Below are 21,382 nucleotides of genomic sequence, written 5' to 3' on the forward strand. Positions count from 1 at the left end.
TGAAAGTAATTAGTGAGAAATCTTGTCATCTAGTCTTTTGATTAATTCATGCTGTGCTTTATTAGATTTCTTTTAATCTTCTTGGCACTTCCTGGATGAATATTTTGGCTTCAAATGTTGAGTTTTTATCTTTGGTCTTTCGAATCTTTTAATATTGATAATCCAAAATCTGCAGCAGTGTGCCAAGACATCTGTGTGCTTTAGGAGATAATCCTGTTTATGAAACAGTCCAACAGAAAAACTTTATTTTATAGTTCATTTCTTTCTTCTTGTTGTCCTACAGCAAATTGTCTAGTGTATGCTTTAAATATCCCAGATCCTAATTTGAGCCATATTCCCTTCTGAGTTTTTTCTCTACATAAGATTTTCTCAACAAAATTTATTATTATTTACCAAAATAATGTTGAATTTATTTGCACGGATATTAGCTTCCCACAAAGCCCCAGCATTTAGAAATCTGGTAAAGAATCTGTGTAATAATTGCCAAGTGGCAGATATATTGGGTTTAGGGCCTAAAAAGACAGGAAAGAAGCATGGAAAGAAACTTCCTGCATTAAAATAGTTATCAATAATTGTAGAATTCACAAGTATGATAAAATAAAAGGTTTAAGCCAGAATAAGACAAGCCACATATATTGGTAGTGATTTTGATGAGATCCAAGGTTTTTGATTCCATTTTTTACAGGGTGTCTATTTACATGCAATCCCTATTTACATTCTGCTGCAGGACATTAATCCCACATTTAATAGAAAATCATAAAACCATGATCTTTCCAGTCTATGAAAATATCTAGAATGTTAAGTTTAATTCTTCTTTTCCTAACTCTAAATTATATTGTGCCTCAAAGCTTTTCTTCTCTATTCTATTAAAATAAATCCTACACTGACAGTTCAGCAGCTGATATTATGAAGCTATTAAAATCCTGAACTAGGATAAGACTTATCATTTATTCTTTTAATTATTAATAATGTGATTTTTTTTACATTAGAAAAGAACCAAAATTTTAAATTAGGGCAGCAGTATTTATGGCATAAAATACATACTATTTTCTGATATTTTATAACCTTCCTATGGTTAATTTTTCCTCCAGGCATTTGAATTCCTCAGTAAAATGTATGTAGTCAAAAATGCAGTTACAATGTCGATCTTTTCAGGTATGTCTCTGTATTACTCTCAAGTACGAAAAGCTGTAGACAACATTTTAAGACATCTTGATAAAGAAGTAGGAAGATGTATGATGCTGACAAATGTTCAGATGTTAAACAAAGAACCTGAAGACATGATCACGTAAGTTCTAATAAGGACTAACTTTTGAGTGAATGAATATTGATATTATATTCAGTTTATGGTGAGTTATGGGTTTATGTAACCTATCATTTAGTTTTATTTTATTACAACTAAATTTTTAAAAAAGGGATTGGGGTTGTTGCCAACATTTATGCCAATTATAGAAGTTAGGATGAACCTAAAAATTCAGCAACTCAATGCAACAAGCATAAATTAAGTGCCTACTGTGTACAAGGTACTGTAGTAGCCACTCTCTTAATTGTGTCTCATCCAGTGGAAAAGGAAGCAGATATCCACAGCTGTCTGAATTAGTGCTTTTTTTTTTTTTTTTTTTTTTAGGAAAGAGATGTTGAGCAAGGGTAGTTGACTGCCAGGCTCTACCTCAAGCCCATATCTTGTGGAATGTTACCAATTCCCAGAAAGCACATCCTTATAAATCTTGCCTTCATCTCTTCCCTAACATCAAAAGAATTTGCTCAGCATATTGATCAGAAGTCATTGAACCCTACTTAGCACTGCTGGTTATACCAGCTATCTCATAATAGATAGATGGGGCAGTGAGGAGAGCATTGACCTGGAGTCAAAAAGACCTGAGTCTGTGCCTTAACTTGCGTTCAAGTCATTTAACATCTGTTTGCCTCAGTTTCCTCATCTGTAAAATGGAGATAATAACATCCTCTACCTCCAAGGATTGTTGTGGGGATCAAATGAAATAATGTTTGGAAAGTTCTCTGCATACCTTAAAGCTACTATTGGTAATACTGATTTCTAAGGAAGACTGGATAAAAGAGAAATCAGATGTCCTATTATATTATACTACAATCATTTTTTCAACCAAAATCTAAGGACACAGATAGGTAACTGTGCATCACTAGAGAGAAATCATCCTATTATCTGTACATTTTAATTGTCATTAACCAAAAAAGTGATTCAACCAGCTAGCATTTATTAAGCTCCTACTGTGTACCAGACACCAAGTGGTAGGCATATTAAAAAAAAAAAAAAGGCAAAAACCTATCCCAGAAAAGAAAATAAGAGGATTAAGTTACAGTTCTACATTTTTATTTGAAAGAGCATTTAGAGTCATTAAACTCTCATGTTTGTGGGAGTACTGGACACAAAATCCTACTTATGTAAATGGTGTTTTCCATTTTCATACAGTTACGTCCCACTGCTCATGCTAGAACTAACACTGAGTGGAGTGTTTCCATGACTGGCTCTCGCACTGGGTCTGATGGATGATGGGGAGCACAGCTTGCTTTGGGTTGATCTTCATAGTAATCCCACCAAGTCTGCCTGGGGATTGACCGAGATCATCCTTAATCAATACATCATTCAGGGCTTTGTTTCTCAACTCACAGTGCTTAGTAGGGACACTGAAGAGTCTCCAACTGAAATGGTTTCGTTTTTCTATATTCTTAGACCACATGGAAATAATTCTACTGACTGATGATATATATTATATGAGTGTGTGTGTACGCACACATATATACATACATATGCATATGTTATATATGTACATATAATATGTGATGTACATAATAATTTTTGTTAATACCATTAAAAGAAGTACTTCTAGGAAATAACCACTCCCAAACGGTAGAAGTTAAATTTTTTTTCTTATATATGTATGTGTGTATGCATTTTATACTTATGCCATTTGAGAGTGGTTATTTCTGAATGGTTATTTCCTCAAAACGTTTCTTTTAATGATGTTACTAATAATCATAGCGTACATTTACATTGCATTTTGTAGCTTGCAAAGTACCTTGTTTACGGCTCATTTGGTCCCCACAACAATCCTATGAGCTGAATACTAGTATTGGTCCTATTCTAGATTTGATAAAGCTGAGAGTTAAGCAGCTTGTCCAGATAATAAGGCTCTAAGTGGGATTTGAACCCAGGTCTCCCTGACTCCAAGTCCAGTACACTGGACGTTTTCACAATCCCCCTTAATTCTAGTGGCTTCTTTCTGTTGATTCTCTCTAATTTGTCATATCTATATCTGTGCATGCACACATATACACACACATATATGTATATGTGTTATATTCTCTATACATGTATTTATGTGTGTATTTATGTGTGTATTTTGTTTGTACATAACTGACTGTTATCTCTCCCATTAGACTATGAACTCCTTGAGAGTAGAGATTTTTGCTTTTTTATATCCCCAAGTGCTTAGAATAATAGTAGGTACTTAATAAATGCTTATTGACTGACTAACCATAAGTACAATACCTGACTAATAGATATTATCAATGATAATCAAGAGAAAAAAACAGATTAAATGTTTTGTGAATGTGGTTATGCTAAAAATTTGTACGTATGTACAATACGTATGTGTGAATAATGAATTTGTGTAGTAAGCAAGCCTTATTCTATTATCTCTGTGTGAAAAGTGACTTTGGCTGATCAAAGACAATTCCAGTGGAATCTAAGCTCTGGCAGGTTTTACTAAGGTGGAAAGGCTTCAAGTGTAGGCCTAAGAATAGATTACATGTCCCGTCTCTGAGGACTAGCCTAGCTAAGTTTGGAGAGACCCATTACATTCTATCCACCAGGTTGTCCACTACCAAGTGATAAATGTTTTAAGTCATAGCAATTCATAAAGGCCATCTTACAAAGTGTGGAGGGTTATGATCTCCATCAACAGAGGTAGTATATACATTAATCAAATTGTGAATCTTTTAAATCATATAGCAGATCATCTAAAACTTTATAAACTTGCTCACGGAATAATAGATAGAGAGTCAGGACCTGGAGTCAGGAAGACCTGAGTTCAAATATGGACTTACTAGTTATGGGACTATGGGAACGTCACTTAATCTCTGTTCATCTCAATTTCCTTATCTGTAAAATGGGATAATAGTAGCAACTACCTCCCAGAGTTGTTCTGAGGATCAAATGAGATAATAATTGTAAAGCACTTAGCACAGTGCCTGGCCAAAGTAGGTATCACAGAAATGTTAACTGTTATCTTCATCATCATCATTATTGTTGTCTTTTCCCAACCTCAATGACCCAGGCAGGATAACAGATAAAGTAAGGTTTTACAAATTTAGCTGAGATTTTTTTTCCATGCTTGAACCATATCAATCAGTCAACATGCATTTTATTTTTAATTAAGCGTATATTTTATATGAGCATATAATTTAATGTATAAATTATATAATATTTTATATAAGCATATATAATTTAATTAAACAGGCATTATTTACCAAGACCTGCTAAGTACTGAATATACAAATGTGCAAAGGATATAAAATATTCACAGAAAATAAATATAGGATAAATACACAATAAATACGCAGAGTTTAACGGGGGAACACAATGTGAAATTTTAATTCTGCCTTTCCAAAAATAAAATGGAAAGTGGACGAGTCATTTAAAATAGTCTAGTGTAAACCAAAACCAAAAGAGTTAAATATAATTAGTAAGAGGTGTAGCTCTCTCAGTTAAGTTCAACAGATAGTAAAAGCCTACTAGGTTGTGCAAATACCTAGGTCTTCCTAACTTAACAGGGTCCATGAAACTAAGAATGTGGAATTGAGATTTGTGGTTGTGTCTACAACTTTCCTAGTCCTTCTTCCTCTAGATATGAATTTGAACATTAAATAAGGATACATCGCCACTCTTTGCCCCTTTTATGAGTTAAGCTATTGTTAGACATCTGAGCTAGCCAAAGATAATGGCAGTAATAAAAATGTTAATAAAGAATTTGGTGTGCTAATAATGTTTCTTAATTAAAGGTTGCTCTTGGTTCTCATGCTTCCCATAAAGAAAGTTAGAGAGGAAAAGGAAATCATGAACTAATTAAAGTTTTTAATGCAGGCAATGCCTTATCAGTCTTGCAGAGCTGATTTTTCTACTTTAAGCCAACCAAGGTCAGCTGTTTCCAGGCAGCTCTAAAACTAATCACAGCTGTTTGAAACATCTGGTAAGCAAACAGGAGAATTTTTTTTAACTGTATACATTAGTACAATGAAGAACATGGATAGATCACCAGGTTCCCATTGCACTGTATCTAGATGAAAGTTTGGTTTAAAGGCATAACTTCCCATCAGTGGACGAAAGAAACTTCATTGTTATCGTTCCTCAGGAATCATTTGGAATTCACAGAAACTCACTATTAAACTGACACAGAATACCTGCATTTAATTTTGTTTTTTGCATGAACAGTTCTGTACTAAAGATAATAACCTCATAAATAAATGCTGAGAAACAATCCCACACAGCAAAATGTCATCCTAAGAAACACTGCAAAATGTCTGTCTGACTGTAACTTTCCTGTTGTAATGAGAATGAATTCCAGTTGATATATATGTTTGCTATAGACACCATTTCAGCAGTGAATGGCTTCTCGTGCTACCTGTCTCCTGACAGAGAGGTAATAGATCCAGGATGCATGAGTCCTGTACATTTGGAGACATGACCACTGTAGAAATTTGGGTTTTTGATGATGCGTAGGTGTTATAAAGGTTTTTATTTTCTTTTTTTCAGTGAAGAGGTCAATTGGGAAAGATAGAAAATAATTGACTCTTTAATTGAAAAAATAAATTTAGGAAGCAAATTATAACCTGGACAGGCTTCTAAGTTGTTTTGTATTCTCAAAACTATCTTTTTCCTAACAGGATATTAACTTTGAACCAATCTGGCATTCTCTGTCAAGAAAATAAAATGTTAGAATTTAAGTATATCATTATAGCCTCTCACGAAGTAAATTATCTTAAAGAATTTCTAGTCAACTTTTTCTATAAAATTATTGAGAAAGTAAGTGACAGAGAGTCAGATAGACCGTATATATAAACAATGAAAAGTCAAAGCAGTTTGCCATGAAATATATTGTTTCCTTACTAATTTTGCACAGTGTAAATACATGATGGTCAGGGTGCTTGAGGTAGGTATGCCTTGTGTACATCCTGCACATTCTCAGCAACATGATTGAAAATGAGATGAAATATTTTCACAGAGCTCTGTCCTGCCTGTGTAATTTCAAAGATCAGAAATGCAGTGCCCTCTTATCCCTATATGATGGCTATGCTCTTTCTTTTAGACAGGGCTAGATTGTGGAGCACATTTTTTGGTGTTAGGCCCATTGTGTTCCCCTGTAATATGTAGAAAGGAGGATAAACTTCTTAGAGATACCTTCAGTTGCCTGTTGGAGGAGGCTGTAGCCTTATTTTTGAATGTTGTCTTTGAAAATGTATAGTATATGAGTTTGGTGATCTTTTCAATAGGGATAGAGATGGGGACTGAACTCACCATTTGATTATTATAGGGAACTCCCAAATGAGAAAACCCCCTCTACTAAAATGGGTCAACTAAAATGTAGCTTAGAACCCTAAGAGATTAAGTGAATCTAAACCTAGGTCCTTCTGACTCCAAGGCTGGCTTTTTGTGCACTCTTCCATACTGGCTTTCATGTTTTCAGTGTAACCAATAAATACTTGGGCTCCATAGACCTGCAGAATGAATGGGAAACCATTAGAGTCTGACAGGTAGAATAGAGTAGAACAAGCTTTGGATTTACCATCGGATGACCTTGATTCTAACCTCAACATTGCCACTTTCTACCTGTGTGACCCTGTCCAATTTCTTTCCCTTCTGTGGCTTTCACTTTCTTCATCTATAAGATAAATATATGAGAATTGAATTCAGTGACTGAATTCCAACTCTAACATTCTGTAATTCTATGATACTTATATCAACATTTTGGCACATAAATGTTTTTTCCTCAGATCTAGAGTTATACCTTTGATTTAAGCTTTCTTCAGATCTCTTGGAGCTGACTGGTATAGATGTTTATATGTTAGAAAATAATTCTAGTATAATGAATTTAATGCTGGACTGAGAGGACCATTTGGTTCTTGTTCCTTCTCTGTCACAAACTAGCTGTGTGACCTTGTCCAGATGAATTAACTTCTTAGAGCCTCAGTTTCCTAATCTGAAAAAATCTGAAAAAAAAGATAGCTAACATAGCTGTCTTTAAAATCCTGTGATTCCATATACCATATATACATATAGAGATATAAGTTCACTTTTAAAAAGTTTCAGAATTCTTTTTAGTTATAAATAAATATTGTTTTCAATTTTCAGGGGTGAGAGAAAACCCAAAATTGACCTTTTCAGAACCTGCGTTGCTGCAATTCCTCGACTGCTTCCTGATGGGATGTCCAAACTTGAGCTGATTGACTTGCTGGCCAGGTAAGTGAGTGAACAGTGCAGTAACTTTGGGGGAAGCAGATTACAATTGGCTTCCATGCTGGGTAATATTTCTCAAAAGACAAAATGGTTGTTAATTCAGTCACCAATATTGAGAACATACATACTGTCAGCAAACCATTGTTAGACACTTTGGGGGATGTTAAGAAATGGGACATGATTTGAAGGCATAAATAGTCTAAGTTAGATAAATGAGTCATGTACATTTTGCAATGTCTGTTATAAATGTTTTTACCATAAACTCCAGTGGTTCCCTATTACCTCCCAAGGGTCAAAGTGAGGTTGAAGTTATTTTCATTATAATACTTAGACTATTTAATTTTTTACTGCAGTAAATATCAAATTCTACTCCATCTCTGAACATGCATTTGTTAAAAACTTGCCCTATCAAATGTTGTGTTAAGCCCTGGAGATATAAAGACGAGAGTGAAATAGTCTTTTCTTCAATAGAACTAAAATTCTGTCGGTGAGATGCTTGTAAATATGTAGGTAGATACAAAATAAATAGTAATGGAGAGAGGAGGAGTAGACATGGGAGAGCTCAAGAAAGGCTTCCTGTGGAAGGTACTGTTTGAGCCAAATCTTTGAAGGAAATGAAAGATTCTGAGGGTGGAGGAGAGAAAGGAATGCACTCCAGGAGTAAGGGAGAGAAGTGGGCAGGGCAAAAGCATGGATTCAGGAAATTGAGTCAGGTATGAGGAATGATAAGAAGACCAATTTACCCAAACTGTAGAATGTGTGACACGTATGATAAGGCTGGAGAAAGGTAGATGGGGACCAGGTTGTAAAGAACTTTACACTCCAAGAAGAGGACTGTGAATTTAATCCTAGAGAGATTTAGTAGTCACTGGAATGAGTAGGGAAGTTGGATGCTTACTGAGGATTTGAAATGCTACCCATCCTAACCAAGCACAGCTAAAATTCCATCTCTTCAATGAAGCCTTCAGTGTTCTGCCAGCAGGAAATGATCACTCTCTCCATCCACCTTCATATAGCATTTTGCTTGAACGTCTTGCACAGTTGCTTTGTATTACATTTTATTTATGTGTAAACATATTTTAGCCCCTTCACTGCACTACAAGTCACTTAAAAGCAGAACCCATGACTTAATTATTTTTGTATCTTCTTCAGTGTATAGCTTGATATCTAATACATATTAAGTAGTTTCCCTCCCCCCCCCCCAAAAAGTTAGCATTATGCTAGATTTCAGATCTAGTCTTTCTTTTCCTTCTCTGAACTGAGGGTGAACTTTTTATTAATTTCTTCTTTTCATCTAAAAGTATTACAGTTCCTTTACAGAAAGTAGTTAATATATGTGAAATATTTTGCCAACTTTAAAGTTTTAAATAAAGGTCAGCAGTTATTATTATTTGCTCTATCCAAATGGCTTTAACACTTGAAGGTTGGGTTGTTGCCTCCTGCTGAATTGATAGGATAAAAAGAGAGGGCTAGATGCAGGCCAGGGAAAGATTAAAGAAAGGAGAATGTATTATTGAAGGTAAGCAGATAAAAAGATTTTCTCAGGTTTTATGTCTCCTCTTTAGTACAGGATTGGAGAGGAGATTCTGTATTTCTACTTTTTATTTTGATGATACACAAATTGGTAGGTTTGGAGGAAGGATTCAAATGATCTTGTGGCTGTACTTCTATGTTTTCTAGAATCTGTGTGGACCTCAGTGACAGATGTTCAGAGATTTTATAGGATTCTCTCACTCAGAGAGCTAAAAGCAGAGTATCTGGCTAGTCCATGTAGAAGACTGATCTTTACAATTCTCTTAACAGCTTAATCAAACAAGGCCTGAGTCACGTAGGGGAGGGAATTCTGCTTGATTTCAATGGAATGCAATTGCTATTTTTAGTGTGGCATATTTATTATTATGTACATTCTTACGAAGCCAAAGGCAATGGATCCTGTTTTTATAAGTGAAAAGAACAAATAAATATTTTTGTACCTCCTAGTTTTGAGGAGAAGTTAAGAACATGGCAAAGATGGTTGGCAGAGCCCAGTACAGAAACTTTGTCATAGAAAACCTCATTCAGTTACCTCAGATAAAATTAATTATTTGATTTATAGCCTCCCCTCAAAATAGGCATCTTCAAATATTTTATGGGCTCAGAGGACACAAATCAACTAGCATATATTTTTTTTCAAAGAATGCGGATATAGAAGGCAGTCAACATATAAAAAAGCCAGAGAGCTTGTGGAACTTATCGTTTTAGAAGTTCCACTATTATTGGCCTATCAAAAGCTGTAGAAAAAGGTGCTACTTTAATTTTCAGAGTTTAAACTAACTTAAATAGAAACTTTGCCATTCCTTCCTACAGGATAATGTGTGATCTGAAGTGCTGCTTAAATATCTGTCTGAATCCAAAGATACTGAAACTATCTCTGGTTTACTATAGACTAGAAGAAGCATGTGCTTTTTCTAACATGCTCTTCTGTTTTTTTGTGATTCACTATTTAAACATGCTTAGGGAATATAACTATGAACATATTATCATAAACTTGAAATGACATATTTTCCACACTTCTTTCTGTGTCCTGGAAAGTAAGTCATTGTTCATGGCAAGGCAAGGCAAGTCAGCAAACATTTATTGAGTGCTTAGTGTATGGCAGCACTGTGCTAAGCCCTGGGAATACAAATACAGAGAGGAAAAAAAGATAATTCCTGCCCTCAACGAACTTACATCCTGGTGGGGGAAGGCAACTAAAACAAACCAAAAAAAAAGGCTGAAAAAGGAAGGGAGAAGTACCTGCTCAGGAGTATGGTGACAAAAGACAAAGGATGGCTGGTCTTGGAAACTCACCAGAGGAAGAAGTGGGCTACAGGAGATGCGTAGCAATAGAGATGAAAATCCCAGAGTCTCAGATCTGGAGAAGGGACCACCTCAGGCTATGCATTTGGTTTTCTTCAGTAGTCATACCAACTGGGACCACCACAGACATCCTTTTCTTCTTCCCTGACTGACTCTGTTCCATTTTCCACAGTAGCTTTTCCACATTTTCCTCTGTCTTCAGACTTTCTACATCACCTCTACCTCCTTTCCTCATAGGAAAAAACTTAACCTCCTACTTGACTCCAGACCTCTGTAACACATAGACTTAGACTTTTAGGCATTCAAACTTCATTAAATCAATGTATGCAAACAATACAAACATTAACCTGCTCTAAGAAAAAAAATCACTAAGGTGCTTCTTAAAAGTTCCCTAAGCTGTCTTCATACCAGTGCCCATGACAGGTTCCTTTCTCTGCCCAGCTGACCTCCCTTCCACGGGGTGTCTGACAGGTTTATGTCAGTCAGCACTGCCTTCAGGTGATCACAGGCTGAGTCTGGGATGTAGGGAATGCAGTCCCAGTCAAGACCAGGAGAAGGCTGATAGGGCCTCTGGTAGGTTTCTTAGAGTTCTAGCTATGGGTATTCCTAAAATTTTGTTAACCACATAATTTGATTGGCAGTTTATCATAGAAACTACTGATAAAGTTTTTAATAATATTTTTTCTCTTGATATTCTCTCCTCTCAGAGAATGTGTTTAAAACATCAAACTGCATAGTGCTTGCATTTTTCTCTCTTATTTTTGCCTCAGTTACATGTAAAAAAAGTCATCATTCTTTTTTTTAAATTTCAGTTCCAAATACTCTCCCTCCCGCTCACTGCTGCCCCCTCCTTGAGAAGGCAAATGTTTGTCTTATTATTGAGAAACAACTTATAGAAAAACAACATGGAGGCTTTAAAGAAAATGAAGTTTAGTTGTCCTAAATCCAAGTTCAAAACCTCTCCTGACTGTTCCCAGCATCTGTTTCTTAGCTTCATTTTCTGAGGAAGAGGTGAGCCCCCTCCTTGCCAAGGACAACCTCCCCCCATTCCTATACCTGATCCCATTAGGGAGCTTCCTCTTTCAATCAGTCCCTTTCTTTTTCTCTCATCTTCAGGGATCTCTTATCCATTAGCTCCTTCCTTACTGCCTATAAATGTGCCCATCTCCTCCTTTTACAAAAATTAAAGCTTTATTAAAATTACATTAAATTAAAACTTTTAAAACAGTTGCCTTTTCCCTCATACTATATTTTTGTATTTTCTATATTTCTTCTCTCTCACCATCAAAATCATAGAAAGGGATATAGAATTCTGTACTTAATGCTTCTATTTCCTCACTTTCAACTTGCTTCTCAATCCCTTGCCATCTAATTTCTGACTCCCACCATTCAACTGAAAATCTTCTCATCAAGGTTAATAATGGCTAGCATTTTTTTAGTACTTACAGGTTTGTAAAGCCCCTTTGCATGTGTTATCTCATTTGGTCTTTAAAACAGTCCTGTGAGAGAAAGGATATCACCAGTCTCACCTCTCTGTAACTCGATTCTGCTGACGTTGCCTTCTCCTGGTCTCCTCTCTGGTCCTCTTTCTTGGTCCTTCTCCTCCTTGTTTGCCTGATCCTTCTCAATCTCCTTTGCTCACTCATTCTCCTCCTCTCACCCTCCAGGGGTAGAGATCCTCTCTAGCTCTAATCTCAGTCTACTTTTCTTTCTTCTCTCTCTAGACTTCTTTTCTTGATGAGTTCAATCAACATCTTTAGGCACATAACTCCTGAATTTAATATATCCAGAAATAGAAGTTAAGCTAATCAGCCTAAAACTTGACAATTCTAATTTCTTTCCCTTTTAGAAAATTGAGACATTTGCCTATTTTCAGTCCTTTAGACTTTTTTCCATTCTCTATATTTCCTTAAGTGGATCACTGAGAGTAGTACAGTTGTTTATAGTGTCCTGGTATATATAATTCCTGCTTTCTCATTTCAGTCACGTCTGACTCTTTGTGACCCCATTTTGGGATTTTCTTGGCAGAGATACTGTAGTGGCTTGCCATTTCCTTCTCCAGCTCATTTTACAGATAAGGAAACTGAGTCAAATGGGGTTCAGCAACTTGCCCAGTGTCACATAGCTAATAAGTATGTGAGGCTGGATTTGAGCTCAGGAAGATGAATTCCTAACTCCAGACCAAGAACTCTATCCACTGGGCCACCTAACTACACCATGTAATTCACTAGGAGACTTGAACTTTTTGAGGACAGCTAGATTACTCTTCTCATTTATCTCTACTTCCCTGTTAAGCATTAGTCTGAAGAGCATTATCCTTGGTAAAGAAAATGGAAAAAAAAAACCCAGAAACTATGAATTCAAGAGATCTCTCTTCTCTCTGTAAACCTTTGTCATCATCTGGTCCAACCTAAGCAGCAGTTCTTTCTCTTCCTTATTCCTTCTATTAGCCCCAGCACTTTAAAAAATTTTTATATTGCCCCTACCACTTTTTTTTAAGCCTCAAATCATGCAGTAAACCTTCTTGATATCATACTTAGAGGACTTTGCCTTTCCAGGTTCTCCCTCTTCCCCACCTAACTGTTCCTTCTCTGTCTCTTCTATTTATTCCTCTTTTGAACTCTGAAGAAGGGTGTTGCCCAAACTTCTGTGTTTATCCCTGTTTCTCCATGCTCTCTGTTGGTCAATTCATAATGCATTTATTAAACGCTTAATGTATGTCAGGCACCAAGATGAGTGCTGGGGATACAAATTCAAGAAAGAAAGATAGTCTCCGCCCTCAAGTAGTCTAAATTCCAATTAGGGAAGATAACATATAAAAGGAGCTGCAAAGTGGTGGGGAGGGGAGAGTGACATGCAGCAGAACCCTGTGGGCTAGAAGTAGCATTAAGGCCTGGAGCTCAGCAAAATGAAGCAAACCCTGACCCATCAGAGCTGAGGGACCCAAGAGCAGAATCCTGATCACTGCAGGGAGGAGGTGGAAGCAATAGCTGAAGAGAGGCACGATGGCCCAGAGAAGTCTGGGACACATCTACCCCCAGGACTGCAGCTACTATTTCTATGCAAATAGCTTCGAGAATCTGTATCTCCAAACCTAATCTCTCTTGAGCCCTGCAAATCCAGATCTGCATCTCCAGACATCTATAGGGTATTCACTTGGATGTCCTACCAGTACCTCAAACTCGGTGTGTCCCAAACCATATTTATCATCTTTCTCCCAAAAGTCAACTTTGTTTTTGCTTAGAACCATTTGCTTGATTCTGTAACTACAATATCTCTCACATATATCCCATGGTATCTATGCCTACTGCTGCCAGCTGAACAGAGAGCCCCATTATCACCTATCTCCCTGGACAGTTGCCTCAGGCTTCTAAAATGTCTTCCCACTAATTTGTTCTCCCATCCTCCATTGCTTCTCATAACTGCCAAAATAATCTTCCTTATGACTAACTCTAGATATATCATGCCAGTGCTTAAAAAAAAAAATCTTTATTGATTCCCAGTGGCCTACCAATTCATATTTAAACTCCTTAATTCCTTTCAAGAAACACTCGTTAAGCATCTGTTATGTGATACAACACAGTCTCGTCTCCATGCCTTTGCTTCCATTTTTCTCCATCCCTGAAATGTCCTACCCTCTTCACATTGCCTGCTGACTTTCTTCCTGTTCTCTGCAGCTCCATTCAGTTGCTATCTCTTCCATTGTGAAGCCTTCCTTGATCTCCTCTCTGCTAACAGGGGTTCTTAACTTTGTCTGTGCCATGAACCCCTTCGTCAGCTAGTGATATCTATGGACCTCCTCACAAAATAATGGTTTTAAAAGCATAAAATAAATAGGATTTTGGAGGAAACCAAATCTAAATGAAAATAAAGAGGCAATTTTTTTAAACCATCTGAGTTCCTAGGCCTGGTGAAAACCAGACTCCTTAGGGATCCCCTGGTTAAGAGCCCATTTCAAACCTTGTGTAGCACTTTTGTTCATACTTCTGTATAGATTGTCACATCGAACATAAGCTGCTAAAGGATAGGAATCATGGCCTATCTAAAAATTTGTATCTCCCTCAGCACCTTGGGCACAGTTAATCTTCTACATATAGTATGTATTAATAGATGTTCATTGAATTGACTTACCTTCAAGTAAATGTTTCCTATGAAACATCCGAAGTTTGGTTTGTTATGAAAGTGACTGTGGAAAATCTGGGGCTTTTTCCCCTTTTTTATAATATTGAGCAGCTGTGCCCTTACTTGCAGCTGTGCCCTTACTTACTCAGTAACAGCCTTATAAGAGGAGCACATGCCCTTGTGACCACACAGCTCAGTGACTCTACAATGCTCCTATGAGGGCTTCCAGGACTCTTCCCTGGCCTACTCCGCCCCTGGAGAATGCAGTAGCATGTGTGCAGAGGAATCTGAGCAATTGGAATCATGCTTTCCCTGGGTTAGGACTCCTCATGCCAGCTGGTTGGAAGGGGGCAGCTGTCAGTCAGGTCAGTCATTCTGGTTTAATTCGGCATGCTTTCATGCCATACTTTTGATTATAGAGCTCTTTGTGGTTTCAGTTAGAAACGTTTAGGAACCTGAATATCTATATCCTACCTAACACTCTTGATACTGCAACAGCCTTCTAGAAGTTCTAGCAGGATCCCATCCCAGGCCATTCAGTCCATCAGTAAATATTTAATAAGTGCCTGCTATGTGCCAAACACTGTGCTAAGTGGTGGGCATACAAAGAAAGGCTCCTAAAGAGCTCACAACCTAACAGGGGGAAGACAGTATGAAAAAGAAAGCAGAAGGGCAGGGAGGGTATCCCACTCGGGGCGTGATGAAAATCCAGAGGAGTGTAGCTTGGTCAGGAATGAAGAGATGACTGCCTTGGGTGCCCTTCCTTGAATAAAAGGTCTGAGAGAAGCTCTCTGCTTCCACCTTCCACTGTCTCCAGCCCGAGGGAAGACGAAGCCCCAGGGGCATCCTCATTGTACAAAGCTTGCTTCCTCTTAGTAATTAACAAGTAGTACCTATAAGTTCTTTTCTTGAAAGACAATTTTTATTTCTTAAAAGCTTGAAATTGCACTGAACATAGTAATAGATTTGGTGTTAGGAGACTTGGAGTTTGAAAACTAGTTCTGCCCATTTACCAGCAGAGAAACCTAGGGCAAGTTATTTGTCTACTTTGTGCCTCAGTTCTCCTTAAAGGAACAATAATATCTATACTATCTATCCTATAGGTTTGTTGTAAGGATAAGATACATATTAAATAGGGTGTGTGTGTGTGTGTGTGTGTGTGTGTGTGTGTACATATGTACCACTTTACAGTGTAGACAGTGCTATATGTTTCCATAGGACCATATGAACTATATAAACTACATAGGCATATATATAAAAAATATCATATACCCCGTGAAGTGTTATATACTTGTCATCCCTTACTATTTATTGTGACTTCCATTGGCATCAACAATCAGAAAGCTTCTTTCTTTTCTGGTAGGTTTCTCTGTAACTGGCATTTCCAACAGTGTACAAAGTTGACTACGTTATTCATTGCATGTAATGGGTGCTTTATGAATACTTATTGAAATTGCAGTAAAGTCCTACATTATGTTTTTGTTTTGGAATTTGGGTTTGGTTTTTGTTTTGCTTGGGTTTGGTTTTTTTAGCCAGTTTCTTAAACATGAGTACCATCAGTTAAGAGTAGTGACTTCCCTGTTACAGTTAACCTGTTGTTGGAATTGCCTGGTGCACTCAGTCTTATAATGGTTCCAAATTGTGTGATTTGACATTAGAAACAGATTCTGTATTTTAAATTGTGCTGAGTGAAGGGTGAAATTAATCTCATTTGAGATTGAACAAACTGACCTTTACTTAAAAATTGCATCTAAATTGACCATGAAATGGCTTTAATTGTTGATCCTGAATATCTTTATTTGCCTGTTTTTGTGACCAATCACATCATTACTGGTCAGCATCTGTTGAGTTCCCCAGATATGCCAGGTGTCATATTAGAGACTTTGCTGCTGTCATGGTTTAAGTTGGAGATTAGAGTCTAAGTCATTAGTCAGTAACAGAGATATAGTCAAGGAGAGTCTAACTTGAAAATAAGAGTAGATGATTTATGACTTGTACCTTTAAATTAGAAGCCCAGGTTAAGGCCCTATCAGTTTTATTTCTGAAACAAAATATCTTTCTGAAGCAAGGATCACCTAGGAATAAATCACCTAAATTGAGGAGACTCCCACTGAGGAATTCTAACATCCTTTAGGGATAAAGAGTATTTGCTTGTTGGCCTATTGAAATATAGTCTGTCATTAATTTAATGCTATGTAGACAGAGCAATCAATCAGAAAACATTTATTAAGCATCTACAATGTCTCATGCGCTGTACTGAGTGCTAGGGATACAGAGAAAGGCAAAATACATAATACCTGTCATGTATCTCATGTTCTAAAGAAGGAAACAACATGCACACAACAATATACATCAATGATGAGAGGACTGATCGTGGGGTGAGGAGGAGGAGAGAGAGGGAGTCCAAGAAAGGCCTTTTTCAGAAAATAGAATTTGTATTGAATATTGAAGGAAACCAGGAACTCCAAAAGGGGAAGATGAGGATAGAATTCACTCCAGGCCAGGTACTTAGTAGGTGCTTAATAAATGCTTGTGCACTTGACTTGGTGACTAGTCAGTGAAAAAGAACAGTCAGAAAATAGAGTCTCATCACGAATGGTGCTACAACATGCCCTAATAGGTGAAACCTAAAATACATTTTCTTCCTTTCAACCTACAGTCTTGTTACTCATTTAGGGCTGCTTCTGAAGCAGGCATTTCAGTTCTCTTGGACTTATTATCTTACCTTTAAAATAAGATTATTTCATAGGAAGTAGTATCTAGAAAGTTGTACGTATTATTTGCTTTTTTTTTTTTTTTTTGGACCACATCTGTGATTCCATTTATAAGGAACTTCCAACGAGGAAGTTCCCTCTACCAGGGCAAATCAGTAATTAATCTGTAATTGGAATTGAATGGGCACTGAGAAGTTGTAACTTACCTGTGGTCTGCATACATTATTTATATGAAAAGTGGACAAAGTAAATGATTTGCCTGTGTTTCTTTTTAATCCTATAGGCTGTCTATCCACATGGATGATGAGCTTCGCCATATTGCCCAGAATTCCCTTCAGGGGTTACTTGTTGACTTCACAGACTGGAGAGAAGATGTCTTGTTTGGTTTCACTAACTTCCTTCTTCGAGAAGTCAATGACATGCATCACACCCTCCTAGACACATCCCTGAAACTGCTGCTCCAATTGCTTACTCAGTGGAAACTTGTCATCCAGACCCAAGGCAAAGTGTATGAACAAGCCAACAAGATCAGAGGTTCAGAGGTATGTTTCAGGAAGGAAATTGGTCCCATTCAAGGGGTCTGCTCAGTCTTGTCCTAATAGTTTTCTCTCCAAATTATGTTCTTACATTTTATTCATTTGCATAAATGCCATCCAGAAGAATTCTCTCCATTCATTCATAGCTTTACCCAGGTCTAGTCTCCCTACTTGTGAACTTTTCTTTCTCTCTCATAAAATAGGACTGAGGAGTCCAAGAGATGAGACCAGGCTAGGTTTGTTAACAGAAATGGAGCTGCTTTATTTCAAAGAATGAATTTTCTTACAGATTTGTTCATGAAAGAAAATCTTTAAATAATTGGGAGTTTTAAATTGGGTCTAGGCTAGAACTTGAAAGTGCATATAAAAGGTCATAGACTGTACCACTTCACAGTGGCCATTTATGAGAAGTGTACTTGTCTCTTTATGAAAAAAAAATGCTTATCATCCTCTTACCTCTACCCAAGTGGAAAGAGTGTGTGTGCTCGAGGAAGTTATCTCAAAGAGAAGTATATAACGTAAAAATCAGAGGATGTGGGGATTGGCAAAGCAGTGAGCAGGTAGAGTAAAAGGGCTGTTGCTACAGAATGAAACAAACCAGGAAAATAGGATAAGACAGGGCATTCCAAAGATCAGGAGCATTTATTATTCTATTTATTATTAAAACTATAACTAATAATAGGGAGTCAGCAATATGTAGTGAATAGAGACTTGGCTTTGAAGCCAGGAAGACCTGGATTCAAGTGCTGCCTCAGTCACATACTGGATGAGTAATCCTGGGTAAGTCACTTTTCTTCTCACTTGCAGAGAAGATACGAACCTGAATTTATAGAATTTTCTTATCCAGGAGCCCCTAAACTAATGAAATCACAAGTCCAGTCCCTATTACTACTCTAAAGTTATTACTATTTAGATCATATTTAACAACATTAATTTAAATTTCTGCTAATAAAATTTATTAATAATTAATGTTAATAACCAAATAATAAATATTTAATTTGTTTAAGGGCTGATCACATATACCTGTAATCCCTGCTACTGAGGAGGCTGAGACTGAACTGCAGTAGGATATTGGGTACCTAAATTAAGTCTGTCACCAATATGGTGAGCCCTTGGGAACAGGGGCTACCAGGCCTCCTGAAGAGGAATAAACTGGCCCAGGTTGGAGACAGAGCAGGTGAAGTCTCCATACAGATCAGTCGTGGGTTCAGGCCTGTGAGTGGCTGCTGCACTTTTAGCCTGGACAAAGTAGTGAGACTCTGTCTCAAAAAATGATTTTGGAATCTGTATTCTTCAAGATTCACTTCAAGCTCTATCTTCTACATACCGCCTCTTACCCATTTACCTTGTAACTGCTGGTATATACTCTTCCTGATACAATATCATTTCCTTGAGCACAGGGACTGTTCCATTTTTGTCTTTTTATCTTCAGTATCCACTCTAGTGTCAGGTATATAGTAGCACTTCATAAATGATTGTTGATTAATTAGTATTTAGAAAAAGATATTTCTCATTAGAAGCAATAGTTATTGAATATATGGCAATAGTTGAATACATTGCAAAATAAGTTAGTCTAGAACAATAAAAAGGGATCCCTGATATATATGGATTCACAGGCATCTGTGTTACAATGTCAGTTTTTGAAAGAATTACATGGTCCAAAAGACAAATATAATACTATCTTCCCTTCCTCCAATGGTGTTTTTGTTTTCTGAATGGGCTGTGCTTGTTGTATTTCAGCTAATCCCAAATGGATCCAGCCACAGAATACCAACAGAACGAAGTCCTTATTCCAGTGTATTGCATGCTGTGGAAGGATTTGCCCTTGTATTACTATGCAGTTTCCAGGTGGCCACACGCAAATTAGCTGTTTTGATACTCAAAGAAATCCGGGCTTTATTTGTTGCACTGGGGCAGCCAGAGGTATGGAATTTTCTTTCTGAATTTTCAGGTGTAATTCAGAGATTAACAGAAAACAAACAAAAAAAAACCCTACAAATAACCTGTCAACTTGTCTTCAGTTGGACTGTACGCACCTTACTCATGACACACTAAAAAACACAGATCACAAACTTCAGTAGAATTTAATCCAAACACTAACCACTCATTCCCTTACAGAGTGCCTACTGTGTACGCAGAACCGTGATAGGTTCCATGAGGAAGTTATAAAAGAAAAAGAAATTTCTTCGCTTTTCAGGTTGGAGGAGGGAGACCCCTTTACAGTCTAATTGGAGACACAAAATGTATGCCTAAAAACAAGGATAAGATATTAAGATTTATTCTTCTTAATCTTGTTGTGCGCAATTCACATAAAAGGTACATACATATATGTATGTATGTATGTATGTAGTGTCCCAAAGTCAATACAATTTTCATCTGTTAAAGTTAAAAACTGCACTAAGACTTTTGGGATACCATATAAATACTGTGAGCATGTATGTGTGCATGTGTGTGCATAGAGATAATCTTGCCTCATTAACAGATATCTGTAATACATATCTACAGCACTAATTAAATATCCAATAATAACGAAAATCAAGTATATCAATGCAATAAACTATATTAGTCATGCTAAAAACTATAATATCAAATTCACAACATTCAAATATCAAATAATATCAAATTCAGTAAGATCTCTTAAAATCCCAGTGCTTTTAAATCTAAACCTTAACTTATTTTACTTCTTTAGTCAAAACTCAGTAGGTTATACGTAAGGAGCTAATGAAAATATGTTGATGAAAACTGATTAGTAACACTGTGTAAATAAAAGGCAGCTCCGTGGTACAGCTGACTGCAACAGAGTCAGCTGGAGTTGTACCTGGGATCAGGAAGACTCATCCCATGAGTTTAAATCCAGCCTCAGACACAAACTAGCTGTGTGACCTTGGGCAAGTCACTTAACTCTGTTTACCTCAGTTTGCCTTATTTGTAAAATGAGCTGGCTGAAGAAGGAAACAGCAAACTACTCCAGTGTCTTTGCCAAAAAAAAAACCAAAACCCACAAAGGGGTTGTGAAGAATTAGACATGATGGAAAACAACTAAAACACTATGTAATAACTTTAAAGGTTCAACTTTCCTATTCTTTGAAAAGACTGGTTTTTGTATATAATTCTTTCTTGGAGAATAATTATATTGCTTGATTCTCCCTTGCATGTCACAAACACTGCCAGAATTCATCCCCTCTCTGAGATTCCATGATTCTGAGTGAAGGAAGGCAAAGACCTTTCTCCTCAGCCTCCTCCCGTAGTTTCTCCCTGAGCTCTCCCAGCCGCCTGATACTCTCTGATGTCACTCTAAGATAACACAGGACTCCTTATAACTTCAGTGGACTTTCCACTAATCCACGCACAAGAGAGGTTCTGAGTTCTGAGAGATCAGAGGGAAGATCATTTCCAGCTATAGAGGATGAGAGGGGAGATCAGTGAATACTTGTACGGGACATAAGCTATTACTACACACATGATAACAGATCTCTTACTAAAATTAAATAAAATCTAATGCCTTAGAGAAAATGTGCTCTCGGTCAGAGGTCCAGATATATACTGTGTTTAGATTCATTGTTCCAGGTACTTAAAGTTAACGATAAGAGAATGTTTTCATGAATACTATATAGTATCAGTATTTGGATCCCCTTGAGGGTATATTAAGATTTATGAAATTTAGAGGACAGGGCTGGATT

At 37.0% G+C, this 21,382-nt stretch overlaps 1 protein-coding gene across 9 annotated transcripts in view; it reads left to right on the forward strand.

Moving 5' to 3' along the window:
- FRY (FRY microtubule binding protein) overlaps positions 1 to 21,382 on the forward strand; it is a 566,260-nt gene that overhangs the window by 414,685 nt on the left and 130,193 nt on the right. For all 9 annotated transcript variants that reach the window (XM_072611868.1, XM_072611863.1, XM_072611870.1 and 6 more), the window contains 4 exons: positions 1,156 to 1,288; positions 7,388 to 7,495; positions 17,450 to 17,708; positions 19,443 to 19,625. In XM_072611868.1, the coding sequence (XP_072467969.1) occupies positions 1,156 to 1,288; positions 7,388 to 7,495; positions 17,450 to 17,708; positions 19,443 to 19,625 (683 nt within the window). The remainder of the gene's footprint in view (positions 1 to 1,155; positions 1,289 to 7,387; positions 7,496 to 17,449; positions 17,709 to 19,442; positions 19,626 to 21,382) is intronic.

Source organism: Notamacropus eugenii, chromosome 5 (assembly GCF_028372415.1).
Source record: "Notamacropus eugenii isolate mMacEug1 chromosome 5, mMacEug1.pri_v2, whole genome shotgun sequence".
Lineage (NCBI taxonomy): Eukaryota > Metazoa > Chordata > Mammalia > Diprotodontia > Macropodidae > Notamacropus > Notamacropus eugenii.